General features: G+C 38.3%; 2 protein-coding genes across 3 annotated transcripts in view; both read left to right on the forward strand.

Annotated features, from left to right (window-relative positions):
- The first annotated feature begins 836 nt into the window (after positions 1 to 836).
- The window catches only part of LOC307001255 (UDP-glucuronosyltransferase-like), a 46,385-nt gene continuing 30,530 nt past the window's right edge, over positions 837 to 16,691 (forward strand). Inside the window, exon 1 of one of the 2 annotated variants that reach the window (XM_079617511.1) lies at positions 837 to 2,044. In XM_079617511.1, the coding sequence (XP_079473637.1) occupies positions 1,187 to 2,044 (858 nt within the window). In that variant the 5' untranslated portion in view covers positions 837 to 1,186. Of the gene's footprint in view, positions 2,045 to 4,852; positions 5,803 to 16,691 lie in introns of those variants that run through there. The other variant, XM_079617508.1, reaches the window with a different exon arrangement.
- LOC307001868 (UDP-glucuronosyltransferase 1A5-like) lies at positions 7,071 to 8,034 on the forward strand (the record flags this gene model as incomplete). The annotated part of the gene is made up of 1 exon (XM_079618881.1): positions 7,071 to 8,034. The coding sequence occupies exon 1, from the start codon at positions 7,141 to 7,143 to the stop codon at positions 8,032 to 8,034; it is 894 nt and encodes a 297-aa protein (XP_079475007.1). The 5' UTR covers positions 7,071 to 7,140.

Below are 16,691 nucleotides of genomic sequence, written 5' to 3' on the forward strand. Positions count from 1 at the left end.
TGGAAGGGAAACATTAAAATACACTGTATTTCAATTCAACATATAGCCTTAGCCAGTCTGTCGTTATATCTACAAATTGAAGCCTACAACTTTGTTGACATGGCATGGCAGAACACCAAAAACCTTACCACTATAAAATAAAGACTTTTACAACTCAAATAATAATTATTAGAGTAAGTGCTTTAATACAAATAAAATAATAAAATATACAATTAAATTAAATGCCCTTAAAATAGTCTAATTTACTTCCACTGTGAGTCATTTGAGTAAGCTCAAAAATGAGGGGCGAGTTGAAAAATACTTGTAAAAAAAAAAAAAAAAAAAAAAAAACAGTGTTAAAGTTCATCTATCGCCGACATGGGCTTTATCTTTGTTGTTTCATGGCTAGTGAGGCACAAAGGAGCCACACCTTTGTTGCCTAGCCTATACACCTTTTTGCCGCTCTTAACTAATTTCTTTACACTATTTTAGTAGCCTATAGCCTATATAGCTGATCATTTTGTTCAGTTCATTAAGTTTTATTAATTAGTCAATAACACAACAAACACAGCAACAAAAATGACAGCGATGACAAAAGAACAGTTAAGAAGCTGATCAGATAAATGCTGGATATTGCACCAGTTCTGTAATTTGGCACTGCATTCATTTAAGTCAAGTTTATATAGCGCTTTATTGCTTTAGTGCAACTCAAGTAGAATAAAACAGCGTCGCACATTCTTAAATTTTAGGAATCAAAATTTTAATAATTTCAATAACCTGTTTTTGTTTTTTAAACTTCCGTTCCGTTTATAATGCAGCTCTATTCATGTTTTCACTCTGACCTCGACGGAGCGACAGAAATGAATGAGAAGGTGGAGCCCTCAGAGCACTCCCGCCTATTAGGCCTATGTCATCGTCATTGGCCAATGACGGTTTGAACTTCGAAGGTGTTTATCAAAAAGTTTTTTGTTCGTTCTTCGATTTCACTCAAGGTGTATGGGGACAGGACCTGCTGAGGGTGTGGTTTCTTCGTGGATGAGTGGAAGACGGATTACATTCTTTTGAGGCCCTGCCTTCTTTGTAGCAACACTCCTTTTAGGATAAAACCTCTGCTGAGAATTGCAAATTCATAAGTGTCTTGCAGAAATTCAAAACAACCAACTCTTGCCAATACTACCAGCTCATATACTTATATTGATTGCTGATTATGGATGATATTAGAATGGCTGCTACTGTGTTGCTCTTGTGTCTTTTCTGCCTGGGATCAGCAGAGGCTGGGACGTTATTGGTGATTCCAGCTTATGGCAGCCACTGGACAGGCATGAGGCCTTTGGTGGAAGAGCTTGGCCGTAGAGGAAACCAGGTGGTGGTCGTCATCCCAGAGGAAAGTCCGAACATGGGTCCAGCACAGCATACCACTACTCTGACATATCCAGTACCCTACAACAAGACCCAGATACAAGAGAGCATGAATGCAGGTATTAATGAAATGTTGAGTGCAGATGTATCTACAGATATGGCCAGGTTTCAGAGTTTTATCAACACTATGGATTTACTTAAAGTTATTATAACCCGGAACGCTGAGGGTTTGCTCTCCAAAAAGGACTTGATGAAGAAACTGCAAGATTACAACTTTGATGCTATTCTCACAGATCCATTTGAGCCTGTTGGAGTTATTGCTGCAGAATATCTCTCAGTTCCAGCCATTTATATGCAAACAAGCCATCCTTGTGGTGTCGACGCTCTCGCCAGTCAATGTCCAGTTCCAGCCTCTTATGTTCCACAACCTTTAACTCACTTTACTGACCGCATGAATCTTTGGCAAAGAAGTGTGAACCTGGTAAGGACTCTCCTGCAGCCCATGGCTTGCGGACGTATGTTTGCTCGTGCAGATGAGATCGCTTCACATGTACTGCAGAGAAAAGCATCGATGGTGGAGATCATGAGTCGTGCAGCTCTCTGGTTTATGCATTTTGACTTTGCCTTTGAAGTACCACGTCCATTGATGCCAAACATGATCATAATTGGAGGAATGGACAGCAAGAAAGCAGGACCTTTGTCACAAGTAAGTCTTTCTAATAGCTGTCATTTTACTGCTAATTTTGCCTTTAATGTCTACTAGCAAAGTTTCTCTAAATTTGGCCACGGAAAAACACCTTAAAAAGAATGAACACATTGCCCTTTTCTTTCTCAATATGTAATTGTAATCAATATTTCCAATCATACAGTGGAATTTATTAATTATTTATTTAACTATTCCATCAATTTCAGTTATTATCTGACTACTCTAAATGTACACAGTAATTCCACTGCTTTCCCATGTACAAACTCACTCTAAAACAGATGCACTTCCTGAATTTTCTAAAGAGGGAAGTCACAATATTGTTTAGGCAAATTATAAGGCTAATAGACTAGTTTTGCACCATTTGGTTGACTTGCATCATAGTTTCCATAGTACAGTATGTTGTGCAAAACTTTATTTGTTGTATTAACTGGTAAAAAATAGTTTCCATCTATGTACACATATGGAGGCTGGTTTTATTTGAGTTTGATCTTTAAGTTCATGCTTCATTCTCTGTTTAAAATACATGGGCGAAAAGCATGTCTTCTGTCTGGATTACTGGAAATGAATGCAGTTAAAGTCCCCATGAAATCAAGATGTATGTCTATGTTAGCCTTACTGTCATCTATAAACTAATGTGCTTTAAAAACAATGACAAAATTAGCATTTAGAAGATATAAGCAATCAAAACTCAGTCTCTGACACACGCCAATATGGATCAATGATTTTGATGACATCACTGCATTTCAGCTTCTCATCAGATTTTCTGTCCATATTTTCTCTAAAATCTAAAGCGTTCGGCCCCCTACCTTATAAATAGACGCTGAAGCTGCAGCTAGAATCAGTCACTTGTTCACACATTTAAAATAGTTTACATGGTGAATGGTACATAGTAGTGCACTATATATGGGATAGGGAATGATTCAAACTGTGTAAATATGCTTTCCATTAGGGCAAATTAAGTCTGGTTTCACGTAAGCGGCACGTGAACCGCCACAGCGTGCACACAGTCTGCTCCGGTCCAGAGACGCGATAGCACAAAGCAGATCTGCGCATAACAGAAAATGAATCGGACCGATTGAATCCTGCATAGAATGTTGAAGCGATACGGAGGAGATTAGGAGGAGAAAGTTACAGTGCGTGTCCACTGGCGTGAAGCTCGACTTCCATTGGAATTAATTGAAAACGCTCCCTCTGTTATGCGCCAGTGGACACGCACGGTTAGAGATTAGGAGGAAACTGTGGCTGTACTGACTGAGCTCAACGGCTCTGAGTCTGGCCGAGCTGTGATATAAACTCAAAGCTATTGGCTATTTTTAAAAGGGGGACATTTGATAGGCTATGTCCCACCCTGTCTTCCTGTTTCAGTGGAAATTACATCAACACATTAATTCATGCTGCACATTTCAAGGCACTTTAGTGGGTCTTTAAACTGTGAGAAGTGCAACTTCAATGCAGTGAATGCAGTTCATATGGATAAATGTTTCAATAGCGCCACCGTGTGTGTAAAAACCTAAACTATGTAGAGTGCTATTTTGTAGCCTGGAGTTCTTTAGATAATACATAAATAATGACGATTTCACTTTAAATAATGGATAATATGGTATTTAATAGTCAAACTATCTAGTCAGGAACAAACTTAAATGTTACTTTCTACACTGGATTGTACTTTTGGATTTGGCAATCAAAATGGACTTGTCATTTTCCCATCTAACTTTAAAGCCACATGTTCAGTCACTATTTTCTCAGAGTCACAACTATTTTAGGTAGAAAACACTAGATGTTTACTACATTTACATGTCTTTATTTTGCAGATGCTTTCATCACATATTTTTTTAGAAACAGCAGTATATTAGTTAGTTTAACAATTTCAGATTTTATACAATTCTGATGAATTAATGTCCTTGTTTTTTCCTCTGCAACCAAGAAAAATTCAATTCACAAATGCATGTTACATCAAGACAATCAGGAACTTTTTTTATATTCCTTTTAACAAATTATTTCCAGCATCATACCAGTGCTATCAGATCATCAAGAGAAACATGCCTTTTGTCATATAACCATATTCCAAAGCATTTCACGTAGTTTGGATCCCCACTGCAGTGCAAGCATGACCTTGCACATTCTAATAAAGATAATAAGTAAGCTACAAGTGGTCGATGTACTTTGTAAAAATGTTGATGTGCTCGGTTGATATGCTTTGATAGCTAGAGTTGACTACGGAGGACTCAAAGTCTACCTTTTGTCCGAAATAAAAATATAACAAGAAAAAAAAAACTTGATCATTTTGCAGACTGTGGAAGAAAATTAGGTAAGAAAGTGGTGATGTTTTAATAGTTAAAGTCTTAAGGTTTAAATTCAGTAAAACAAGCAATTTACCGAATGCATATAGTGGCACCAAAAAGTATTTGGAGACTCAAAATGTTTGAATTTCATTGCTTTTTTTCCCACAAGAAATTCAATATAATAGCTGTCATTTTGCTCTTGCTGCCTGTCATCAGCTTCAAATGTAAAGAGAACCAGCATGTCCCTGGTATTGTTGTAAATGATTCACTGGTGAACGTTGTCTCAAAGAAAAAATTAAAAAAGGGTTGCCTTAATTATATTTAGTCAAATTGCAATGTAGTTAAATATGCTTAAAATATCACTCAGCTTTTTTTCATTTATGAGATCTGGATACTTTACTCACTCTTCTACTAAGGGCATGCTTTGCCGCTTAAGAATTGAGATTGTCAACTTTTCAGGCCCAGCCTACTGTTGGTTGTTGAAACTCCCCTTTCAGGATAAAAGCCTGTGCCGCAGGATGTGCAAATTCATAAGTGCTTGCAGACTTGCAAGACAATCTTCTTAGCTCTTACCAATACTACAAGCTCATCTGCTTGTAATTATTGCTGATTATGTATGATAGGATTGTTAGAATGGCTGCTTCTGTGTTGCTCTTGTGTCTTTTCTGCCTGGAATCAGCAGAGGCTGGAAAGTTATTAGTAGTTCCTTCAGATGGCAGCCACTGGACAGGCATGAGGCCTTTAGTGGAAGAGCTTGGCCGTAGAGGAAACCAGGTGGTGGTCGTCATCCCAGAAGCAAGTCTGAGTATGGGTCCTTCACAACACACCACTACTCTGACATATCCAGTACCCTACACCAAGACCCAGCTACAAGAGCATGTGAATGCAAGTATTACTACTCTGACAAGTAAAGATTTATCTACAGATCTGGCCAGGTTTCAGAGTTTCTTCAACACTATGGATCTGCTTAGTATTCTTATAATCCGGAACGCTGAGGGTTTGCTCTCCAACAAAGCTTTGATGAAGAAACTGCAAGATTACAACTTTGATGCTATTCTCACAGATCCATTTGAGCCTGTCGGACCTATAGCTGGTGAATATCTCTCAGTTCCAGCCATTTATATGCAAACAACCCATCCTTGTGGTGTCGACGCTCTCGCCAGTCAATGTCCAGTTCCAGCCTCTTATGTTCCACAACCTTTAACTCACTTTACTGACCGCATGAATCTTTGGCAAAGAAGTGTGAACCTGGTAAGGACTCTCCTGCAGCCCATAGCTTGCGGACGTATGTTTGCTCGTGCAGATGAGATTGCTTCACATGTACTGCAGAGAAAAGCATCGATGGTGGAGATCTTGAGCCGTGCAGCTCTCTGGTTTATGCATTCAGACTTTGTTTTAGAATTTCCACGTCCATTGATGCCAAACATGATCGTAGTCGGAGGAATGGACAGCAAGAAAGCTAAACCTTTAGTACAGGTTAGTAACCTAATAGCTCTTATTTTGCCACTACTATTGATTTTACGTGTGCTTTTTTCTGTTATCATCCTCAAATGTAAAGTAAAATTTGCCAATATCACAGAGAACTTTTGAGGGACTTTAAGCAATTTGTGAAATTTTCAACAGTAAGTGGGATCAAGTAATTCGTGCATTAAGTAAGATGTTGGAAGAGAGATAAACTCTCTGAGCCTTTTCACATGTCTTCGTAAGAACAGAAAACAATAGTTCTAAAACATGTTTGACACTTTCTGGAATTGTATCTATTTACAAAACTCTACGAACTAGTTCTTCAGTTTCTGTGTACAGGGGCAAAGTGCAAAACCTCCCCAGCACCCACACACCTCCTCCTCCACTCCACAATTAATATGCATTGAGATATCAACAGAAATATATTTTAATCATACCATCCATTTTATTTTTTATCTTTTTTGACAAATCCCTAATTTCAGCTGTTTCCAGTAGTAATTCCAGTAGCAGTGTGCAGTATCACTGCACACGGTTCCTACAGAGGGAAGTCTCACTGTTGGAAACTGTGTGAGCCATGCATGGTTTCGGACTGTTAGTTTTTTGTATAAGCCGATCATGCCATACATGATCACAATTTGCAAGTTTAACTGGTCAACAATGCTTCTATCCCTATAAACACACATACAGATAAAAGGCCAATATTGAAGACAGGCTGTGTTTGATTTTTATCTTCAAGCTCCTTCTTCACTCTTTAAAAATAAATGTTTAAAAGGGCACAACTAGCATTAGTAATGAACTTTAATTAGACATTGTTTCACAGATTTTGTTTCAAATGTAGCATATTAAAGTGTCTTGGTTTTTGGTTAGTACTTGTTTAATTAGTTATAGATTAGTGATACATAGATTTAATAGTATTATGCAATATTTCAAATTCTGTTAAAATATGAGGTAAAATTGCAAATACACATTTTAACACACCCTCATCCATTTTTAAATATTTAGTTACTCTACCAGCACATTCAGTATTTTGCATATGTTTGCACCTTATGACGTTTCATGTTGCCATGAGTTTTGTATTTGACCAGAATCATTTATAAAAAGTCGTTTTCCTCACCCCCAACCCCCCTTTTTAAAAATCTTTTTAAACTTTCACTTCTGATTGGTTGCTTCACCACCTTATATAAATTAAGTCCCACCCAGCTGCATGGATCTCCACCTCTCCGTGCATAAACCAGACTCTTTGTGAGATATTGGAGTAGTTTAAGCTATACATTACCTGCTTGTTTCTCGTCAACCTCACCTACAGCTGGCAAAAGCCACAGTGAGAGATTTTATTATACCACTGATAAAATGGCGGGCGTGTGGATGCTCCTGAGTCTCTTCTTCTTGGGTTCAACTGAAGCTGGGAAACTGTTGGTTATTCCATCAGATGGCAGTCACTGGTTAGGGATGAAGCCTATTGTGGAGGAGCTGGGGAGGAGAGGAAACCAGGTGGTGGTCGTCATTCCAGAGGCGAGTCTGAGTATGGGTCCTTCACAGAATACCACCACTCTGACATATCTAGTGAACTACACCAAGGATGAATTAGAAACAGACTTAGCAGATCAATTAAACACAGTTCTAAGTATTGATATCTCTACAGACCTGGCCAAGTTCCAGGTCTTCATTATTTCACTGGATATTCTTCAAAGCTTCATAGTGAGGAACGCAGAGGGTCTACTCTTCAACAAGGACTTGATGAATGAACTGCAAGACTACAGCTTTGATGCTATTCTCACAGATCCATTTGAGCCCATTGGAGCTATAGCTGGTGAATATCTCTCCATTCCAGCTATTTATATGCAAATAAACCATCCTTGTGGTGTTGACGCTCTTGCCAGTCAATGTCCAGTTCCAGCCTCTTATGTTCCACAATCTTTAACTCACTTTACTGACCGCATGAATCTTTGGCAAAGAAGTGTGAACCTGGTAAGGACTCTCCTGCAGCCCATGGCTTGCAGACATTTGTTTACTCGTGCAGATGAGATCGCCTCACGTGTACTGCAGAGAAAAGCATCGATGGTTGAAATCATGAGCCGTGCAGCCCTCTGGTTTATGCGCTTTGACTTTGCCTTTGAATTCCCACGACCGTTGATGCCTAACATGATCTTGATCGGAGGAATGGCAACCAAGAAACCAAAACCATTGTCACAAGTAAGCTCCCATAATTACATTTGCATGCAATTGCATGTACATTTGCACTAACAGTATCGTTGCTCACTTTAACAAGTGTGCTTTAACTATGTTCACAAAATAAAAAAGGACAAAGAAATCAGGTCAGCAAGTTTCCAGAGTCTTTTATTGTTCTCTTGTATATATATATATAATTTTTTTTTTTTAAAGTAGCGCTTCTGTGCCTTCAACATAACAACAACTGTTCAACAACATAAAATGTGTGCTAAGCGTCTTCCCCATTCTGCTGGCTCTATTTATCCCGTCTCTCTGCCAGTTACTGGAATTAGTATCAGGTGTTAATCATTTGCACTTGACCCGCTTCTCACTGCTCTTCTCCGCACTCGCTCTCCCCGTGCAGACTCCACTTTAACACGCCCCCTTCGCATCAAACAACATGAAAAATCTGTCTCTTGTCACTGAGGCCAAGTACCTTTGTTGAAGGATGACATCCTCCTTCCTCCTGAAATACGCTGACATTTGACTATTTTTTGACTGATCGCACGTTATAATGATAGCTGAAATATTAATTTAGACAGTTAGCTTGAATGTGCCAAATTAGGGCAGTATCTATACTGTCAGTTCTGGAAGGTCACATTAATCAAGCTTGCATCAGCTGACTCTCAGCTGATCCACATCTACCTATAGGAATACGACGCCTACTGTATCACCGTATACATAAGCTCCTTCAGTTATTATCAACAGCTATGGCGTTTCTCAGGAGTGAATTACCCTCCTTCATCCCCAGCTCCTCATCTCGCCCAGTCATGTTTTGGCATTCTGATTTCCCTTTAATCAGAATAAATTATAGTAGGCTACTACATTATATAGAGACTATAAAATGATAAACTTACATGGAATAATTGATAACCCACAGACTGTGGTAGTGTAGATTTCATTTTTTTCGAGTCTTGTCGATATATTTGGCAGTATTCTCTTTGATGTTTTTTGTGCATGTTTCATGTGTGTAATAGCCTACGTGTTAAATTGTGTGTGTGGGGGGGGGGGGGGGGGGAAATGAACAAATTCTTGAATTGTTGTATTTTAAATTATTTAATTAAATATATTAGCATAAATTCATGTTGGTTCTATTCGGTTTACCCCAAGGGGGTTATTGCTGCTCTCCCTGCTCTTATCCATGCTAGGCTGCATGGATGTGCAGAGTTCTCGCCCAGAACGGAATCAAACCGCCAATCCAAACTGTATGCTAATTCACGAGTTCACACTTACATAAACTAGAGGGAGTAAGGTTTAATGCGTATTGGGCGTGCTGTCCAGGGGGAGCTAGGGCTCCGAGCTCTGAGTTCGGACCTAACCCAGAGAACTCCCGCCCGTATGTAAACGGTTAGGGCTAGAAGTGCGGAGAAGGGGTGGTGGAGGGATGCTGCTAAACTGACAACGAATTGAGGTGAGACTGCTGAATATATACCTCTTATCGTTGATTGCTAAATGCTCTCCACTCGTGTTAATTATCTGAACGTGCTCCTCCTGATCTTTGTTAATAAAACATAATTTGTCAATCGTATTTGACGATAGTGGTTCTGACAGAAATGTTTCTGTAGCCATTTGGTATATACAACTGAGCACAGTTTATTTTTGATAATACAGAATGCCTAGACAGTGGAAAAGAAAGACAGATAGATAGATGTGTGCCAGACAGTGTTTTATTTATTATTTATTTGAGTAATAAATGTAAGAGTGAGTAAATCGTGCCCTATGCAGTAGCCTATCTGGGCCCACCTGCACTCCAGGGTTAACAACATTGATTTTTCACCATTGTGACTCTGCTTGAAAATATTCACACGAAAACACACGATCTCACACACACATTAACACATTATCTGCAGCCTTGATCCCACAGCGGAATCAGAGCCGTCTTGTCATCCGAAATGACGAAGTAAAGTTTAAAGTAAATGAAAATAACCACATTATTTTATATTTCTTATAGACAAGAAAAGCAAACCAATTTTAGTATCAAACTGATTGGAACATTAATAGCTGAATTTATAAGGGCTTACATTTCATATTGATGACATTTAGGCATTGGATTTGAATTTAGTGTAGCCTATAATAAGATGTGTGTGACAGAAAACCAGAGAGAAAGAGACATTAGATTTGTAAGTTGTAAGGGTGTGTGGATGCATTCTAATCTGTAATGTATAGTATCTTTTTTGGTATACATGACAACCTTTAAAGTACATTTTAAGTGACCTGCTAAAGCCACTGTTTCCACCTACATTATGAAAGTGCTTTGTGAGATTGACTATAAAGCACTTGTATTTCAACAGTATGTTGGATCTGGTTAGATTTACTCATGTACTGAATTGCTCTGAAACCAGTGCAGGATTTTAGATTTAGATGTGTTTGGCTTTCTATAAATTCATTAGAATTTTAATCAAATGCATTAATTTGCTTAAGACTTTGTTTAAACATAAATTGTTTTCATTTGTTGTTGTAGTTATTTTAATGATGAAGTAATGATTAAGTTGCAAACAGGTCATCGTGTGTAAAAACATGTGCTCTGTAATCTTTCTCTCAGCACTTTCTTTCATTCAGAGTATTGTGCTATTGACAGTGCCACAGTCCTCATGCCACAGCCCTCTTGAATGTGAGAGTTCATGTGTTTGCATGACTGCCTTGTGTTCCTGTGTGTTTAGAGAGTTTGCATGATATGTGAGGCAATCCTGTACCAGAGAATGTCTAATAAGGGGAGAACTGCCACTATCAGTAAACTTCCGGCTTCTGAACTGGTTGCAGTTCCACTCTGGTTCCATATGAGGGCGCTCACAGGACGAGTGCAGAATGAATGGAGGTCTATGGAGCTATACCCCTCAAAATCAATCCTTCAGTCACTTTGGTGCCTTCGCGCTCCGCACTTTCTTTTCTCTCAAAGCATCGACAACACAGCTGACACAGGTAAATACACGTGCTAGAAAAGTTTTTGCTAGAAGACATTCTGGTTCCGCTTCGGATGCCACGATGCCATCAAGCGGTATCTCTGGTCGTCTATGGTTGTAATCAGTCCTTCACTGACCAATCACCGTTCATTAACAGAATGCTACCGTGCCATTGTAGCAGAACTTCACCTGCTGTTAGAATTCCATTGACTCCCATTCATTTTGGCGTCACTTTGACAGCAAATAACTTTACATCTGAGGCGTCCAAAGACTCCATTTGTCCATTATTTATTTCTAAAGAAACTCAACAATGTATAAAAGGCTCCATTACCTTGTACCTTACGTCATGGCCCCGTAGAAGAAGTTTTTTTGTAAAAATAGGCTAACGATTGCGTCATAACCACGCGACTCTCTGTCGCACTGTAGATAAATTACTGTAGACCGGCGGAGAAGCTCGCAAACAATCGGGGGGACGTGGAGGCATAAAGTCAAGGGAGTAGCCCACAGAGAGTGATAAAGTTGATCCTGCTGCTAGCTCATGGACAGCTAATACTCACGCTCTCCGTCTCTGCGAGATTCGGAAGGAAATGATTCAGATTTCTCTCGGCACAGCTACTAGAAGACTTACAACTGTCAGACACGTTGCTCACGTCACCAAGCTCAGTTTGAGTCTGCGCAGTACGCCTGGCGATCAGGAAGTGAGTGCTTCAAATGGGCTTCACTTTTCTCCGTTGAAATCTATGGGGTCGCTGTGTCCATCTTATATACTGTCTATGGTTATGGGCAACAACAAATCAACCTGTAAGAAATCGAAAGGACATAAGTACTCGTTCATTCAACTTTCGACCTATAACCCATGTTGAACTTGCAAAACCTACAATCAAATCTGAGATTTCTCAACGGCAATCGGGTGAAAGAGACAAATTTAGCTTTCTAGCTCCATAGACTCTCATTCATTTTGCACTCATGGGCGATTGCCCCCAGTGGAACTCTGGTGGAACTACAACCAAAATTCGGTACAATAGGACTTAATAGGGAGTGGCCAGGCTCTCCGTAGACGGGCTCTGCCTGTACTGACAGAATATAGTGACTTGCAGAATTGTTTTGAAAATTTAGTCTAATTAAAACATTTAATTTAGAGGCAGTAACTTTAACCTCTAACAAATTATGAACCAGGAAAAATCTTAAATTCTTAAATGATTTATAAACAATTGTGAACTTGTGATTACAAATTACTATCAGTATTCAGTAGGCTACCTTACCTTAATTTTTTTCATATATATCATATATATTCATATATATAAATCATATATACAATGACTTGAATAATTTGAATTTGAATAAATAACTTGAAGTACTTCATAATAAATTTTTAAGAATTTCATACTTTTCAATCTTTTTTTTCTTTTTCATTTTCATATCAGGACAGTTGTATCAACTGGATTTTTTTACTTTATGCCTAAAAGTATCAATTATTTTATTTTTTACTTTTATCTTTTAAAAAATGGTAAAAGTAAAATTTTAAAAACAATTTATTAATATAGATCAGTGCTGATTTATAGTAATTATTATTCATTGTTGTTATTCATATTGGTTTATAATAGATTACAATTAGTTTATACAGTTTAAAAAGTTAAAAACTATATGTATATGTAGAAATTAACTTACATATTATATACATATTAATACATTCTGTAAAAGTTTATTGTTATAGTTCATGGTACCTATTTGAACTAATGTTAATATGACAAAAGAGTTACCAACATATTAACCTGTTGCAGACATTTGGTCCTCTTTACCTTTGTATGAACAAAGCTATCTCTTGATAACTGTAAAAATTCTTAATGCTTGTACGTTCTTGAAATATTAACCCAGAGCTACATTTAACCCACTTGTTAGACTTTAAACCACAGTGCAGTGACGTAGCGTAAAAGTCTGAGCTTATTAGTTGTGCTGTACGCACATGCAGCCAGAGACCTATCAACACTCACTCCCCTTTTGTCTAGTTTAGAAACACCTCCTTATTTGAAAACATTCGCAGGCGTCTTAAATTTATCGTATCTCCAGTTGCTCTGTCTACTGTACGAACTTTAGTGAGAGCACTGAGTGTTCCAGCTCTGGGGCTTCTAGCCTGGCTAAGCTTTTTCTCCTCAGAACCTGTGCAGGCTGGAAAGGTGCTTGTCATGCCAGTGGATGGCAGCCACTGGTGGGAGAGTTGTCTCTGTGGGGTCATGAGATGGTGAGGGGTCTTCACCGGTTACTCAGATAAGATGACTTTCCCTCAGAGAGTAAACAATATGCTTATACGTAGTTTTTTAATGTTCCTTTGCCTTTGTCAGCTTTGATGAACTGGCCAGTAGATATCTGCAGAAGGACACTACATACAAAGATATATTAGAGCACGCTGCAGTTTGGCTTTATATGTTTGTCTTTACCTTTGAGTTCCCCAAACCTCAAATGCCAAACATAGGGGTCCAAATAGGGGGCATCAACTGTGCAAAGAGGGGTCCACTGACAAAAAATGTTCATGAGCATATAATTCTCAGATGTTGTAAGTTGTGCATTTCTTTTACAGTAGTGAAAGGCACTTACTGGTAAGACAGAAAACAACAACAACAACAACAACCACACAGCAATTATTAATCTATGTTAATGTTAATGCCTACCAGGGGCATTAATTGGGTATGGTGGCTGCCACCTTGGCTGCCTGGTCAGGTCAATGCAAAGTAAAATATTTTTTATTGCAGGATTAACTGAGTTGTATTATGTGTTAAATATAATGAATGACCATAACGACCTCATTATAACAAACAAAGCTAAGACATGATTTAAATAAAATATGAATTGTGAAGTTGATTCCTACAATTATAAACTTCACACTTCAGTACAATTGACAAAATTTAAAAAAATATATATTTTTTATGTTATTATGATGTCTAAAAATACATTCAAAAGCAAAACTGGGCTATATTAGGGACTGGAAATGGCTAATGAGCCAATAAGTGCTCCTCTGCCGCCATCTACTGGTTATAGTGATAGTTTCAAGTCTTTTTTAGATTTTAATTTGATTTTTTTTTTTTTTTTTTTTTTTTTTTTGAGAGAGATCTGGATACTTTTTTCACTCTGCTTCTAAGGGCATGCTTTGCCTCTCAAGAATCGATTCGAGATAATCAACTTTTCAGGCCCAGCCTACTGTTGGTTGTTGGAACTCTCCTTTCAGGATAAAAGTGTGTGCCGCGATGCTTGTAGACCAGTAAAAAGCCAGTATTTGAAGACAGGCTGTGTTTGATTTTTATCTTTAAGCTTTAAGTACTTTAAGCAGTACTTCACTCTTGAATGTATTAATGACCTTTAATTACACATTGTTCCAGATTTTAGTGTCTTTGTTATAGCATTTTAAAGTGTGTTGGTATTTTGTTGGGGCTTTTTAATAGGTTATAGATTATAGATGATTTTGTAGATGAAATGTGAGGTAAAAAAAAAATGCAATTATACATTTTAACATGTGTCCTCATCCTATTTATTTATTTATTTTTTACTTTTTTTTGTTACCCTACAAACATATCCAGTATTTTGCATATACACCTATTTGAATAACAAGACCTGAAGACATTTCATGCTTGCTATGAGTTTTATATTTGACAGGAATAATCATTTATTTTAAACAAGTTAAAAAAAAGTAAAAGTATCTGTACAATAGTTACTTTTTCCTTTTTTCTTGTTTTTTCCATTTTCATCTATGCCGTATGCATTTTTCTCCGTTTCATTTTTTTGCGTGACATAGCATATTTCTAAACTTTCACCCCAATTGGTTGCTTCACCACCTTATATAAATAAAGTCCCACCCAGCTGCAAGGATCTCCACCTCTGCTTGCATAAACCAGACTCTTTGTGAGATATTGGAGTAGTTTAAGCTACACATTACCTGCTTGTTTCTCGTCGACCTCACCTACAGCTGGCAAAAGCCACAGTGAGAGATTTTATTATACCACTGATAAAATGACTGGCGTGTGGATGCTCCTGAGTCTCTTCTTCTTGGGTTCAGCTGAAGCTGGGAAACTGTTGGTTATTCCATCAGATGGCAGTCACTGGTTAGGGATGAAGCCTATTGTGGAGGAGCTGGGGAGGAGAGGAAACCAGGTGGTGGTCGTCATTCCAGAGGCGAGTCTGAGTATGGGTCCTTCACAGAATACCACCACTCTGACATATCCAGTGAACTACACCAAGGATGAACTACATGCGTCATTAGAAGGCAATTTAACTGCAATTCTGAGTAATGACCTTTCTTCTGACCTGTCCAAGTTTCTGCTTTATTTCTACCAAATGAACTTTCTTCAAACGTTTATAGTGAGGAATGCAGAGGGTCTGCTCTTCAATGAGGACTTGATGAAGAAGCTTCAAGACTACAGATTTGATGCTATTCTCACTGACCCGTTTGAGCCGGTTGGGGTCATTGTTAGTGAATATCTCTCCATTCCAGCTATTTATATGCAAATAAACCTTCCTTGTGGTGCCGACACTCTTGCCAGCCAATGCCCAAGTCCTCCTTCTTATGTTCCACAACGCAATACCCACTTTACAGACCAGATGAATTTGTGGCAGAGGTGTGTCAACTTTGTAAGGACTCTGCTGCAGCCCATGGCTTGTAGATACATGCATACTTGCGCAGATGAGATCGCCTCACGTGTACTGCAGAGAAAAGCGTCTACGATGGAAATCATGAGCCGTGCAGCTCTCTGGTTTATGCGCTTTGACTTTGCCTTTGAATTTCCACGACCGTTGATGCCTAACATGGTCATGATTGGAGGAATGGCAGCTAAGAAGCCAAAACCATTGTCACAAGTAAGCTCCCATAATTACATTTACATGTAATTGCATATATTTGCACTAACAGTATCAGTGTCGTTGCTCTCTGTCCCTCTATCCCATTTCTCACTTTTCTCTATCCATGTCTGTCATCAACTTTGCATCATGGACTGTGAAAATAGCCAGCAAATGCACAAGGAAACCCTTATCTATACTATATACAGTATAGAGAGTGTTTTGTCTAAATGAATGGTGTCTAATGGGCTGAGAATGAGCAAGAAACAGTTTGTGTCTCTTTTTTTCAGATCGTGTCTGTATGAGGACAGAATTATTCCAGAAATATACTTCTCTTTAAAGATCTCTGCTTTAATAACGTGAAAATGTTTGTCTATCTCTTGTCACTGAGGCAAAGTACTTTAGTTGAAGGTTGACATCCTCCTTCCACACTGAAATACACTGAGATTGAACTATTTTCTACCCTCCCTGATCGCACGTTATCATGATGGCTGATATATTCATTTAGATGGGCTAGCTCGAGTGGGACATATTAAAGGGCACAATGTTTTTGTCATAGCCGATAGCCCATAGTTTTTGTCACAGCCCAGTGTTGTGTTAGATATTTTTGTGAGAATCACAGACTAATGTTCTAGATTGTTTCTTGTTTTTTTCTCTCTAACAGATCAGCATTTGTACAAACTGGTTCTGTTTCATATTTAGACATTTAAATTAATTTGTTCTTTCTTTAAAACAGTTAAACCAAGTTTTAAAATGAAACCAGACATAGAGGGGGACTGGGTTGTAACATGGGGAGAACTGTTACACCACCAATTCCAATTTCCAACCAGGGATAAGCTAGGAGTCATTATTTACCCACTTCATCCCCTTACATACAACTATACAGTTTATTTGTAATAATCCTACATAATGTGTAGACAGTGGAAAGTGGAAAGACAGATAGATGTGTGCCTGCCAGTGTTTTATTGTTTT

The sequence above is a fragment of the Phoxinus phoxinus genome (assembly GCF_949152265.1).
Source record: "Phoxinus phoxinus genome assembly, chromosome: 7".
Lineage (NCBI taxonomy): Eukaryota > Metazoa > Chordata > Actinopteri > Cypriniformes > Leuciscidae > Phoxinus > Phoxinus phoxinus.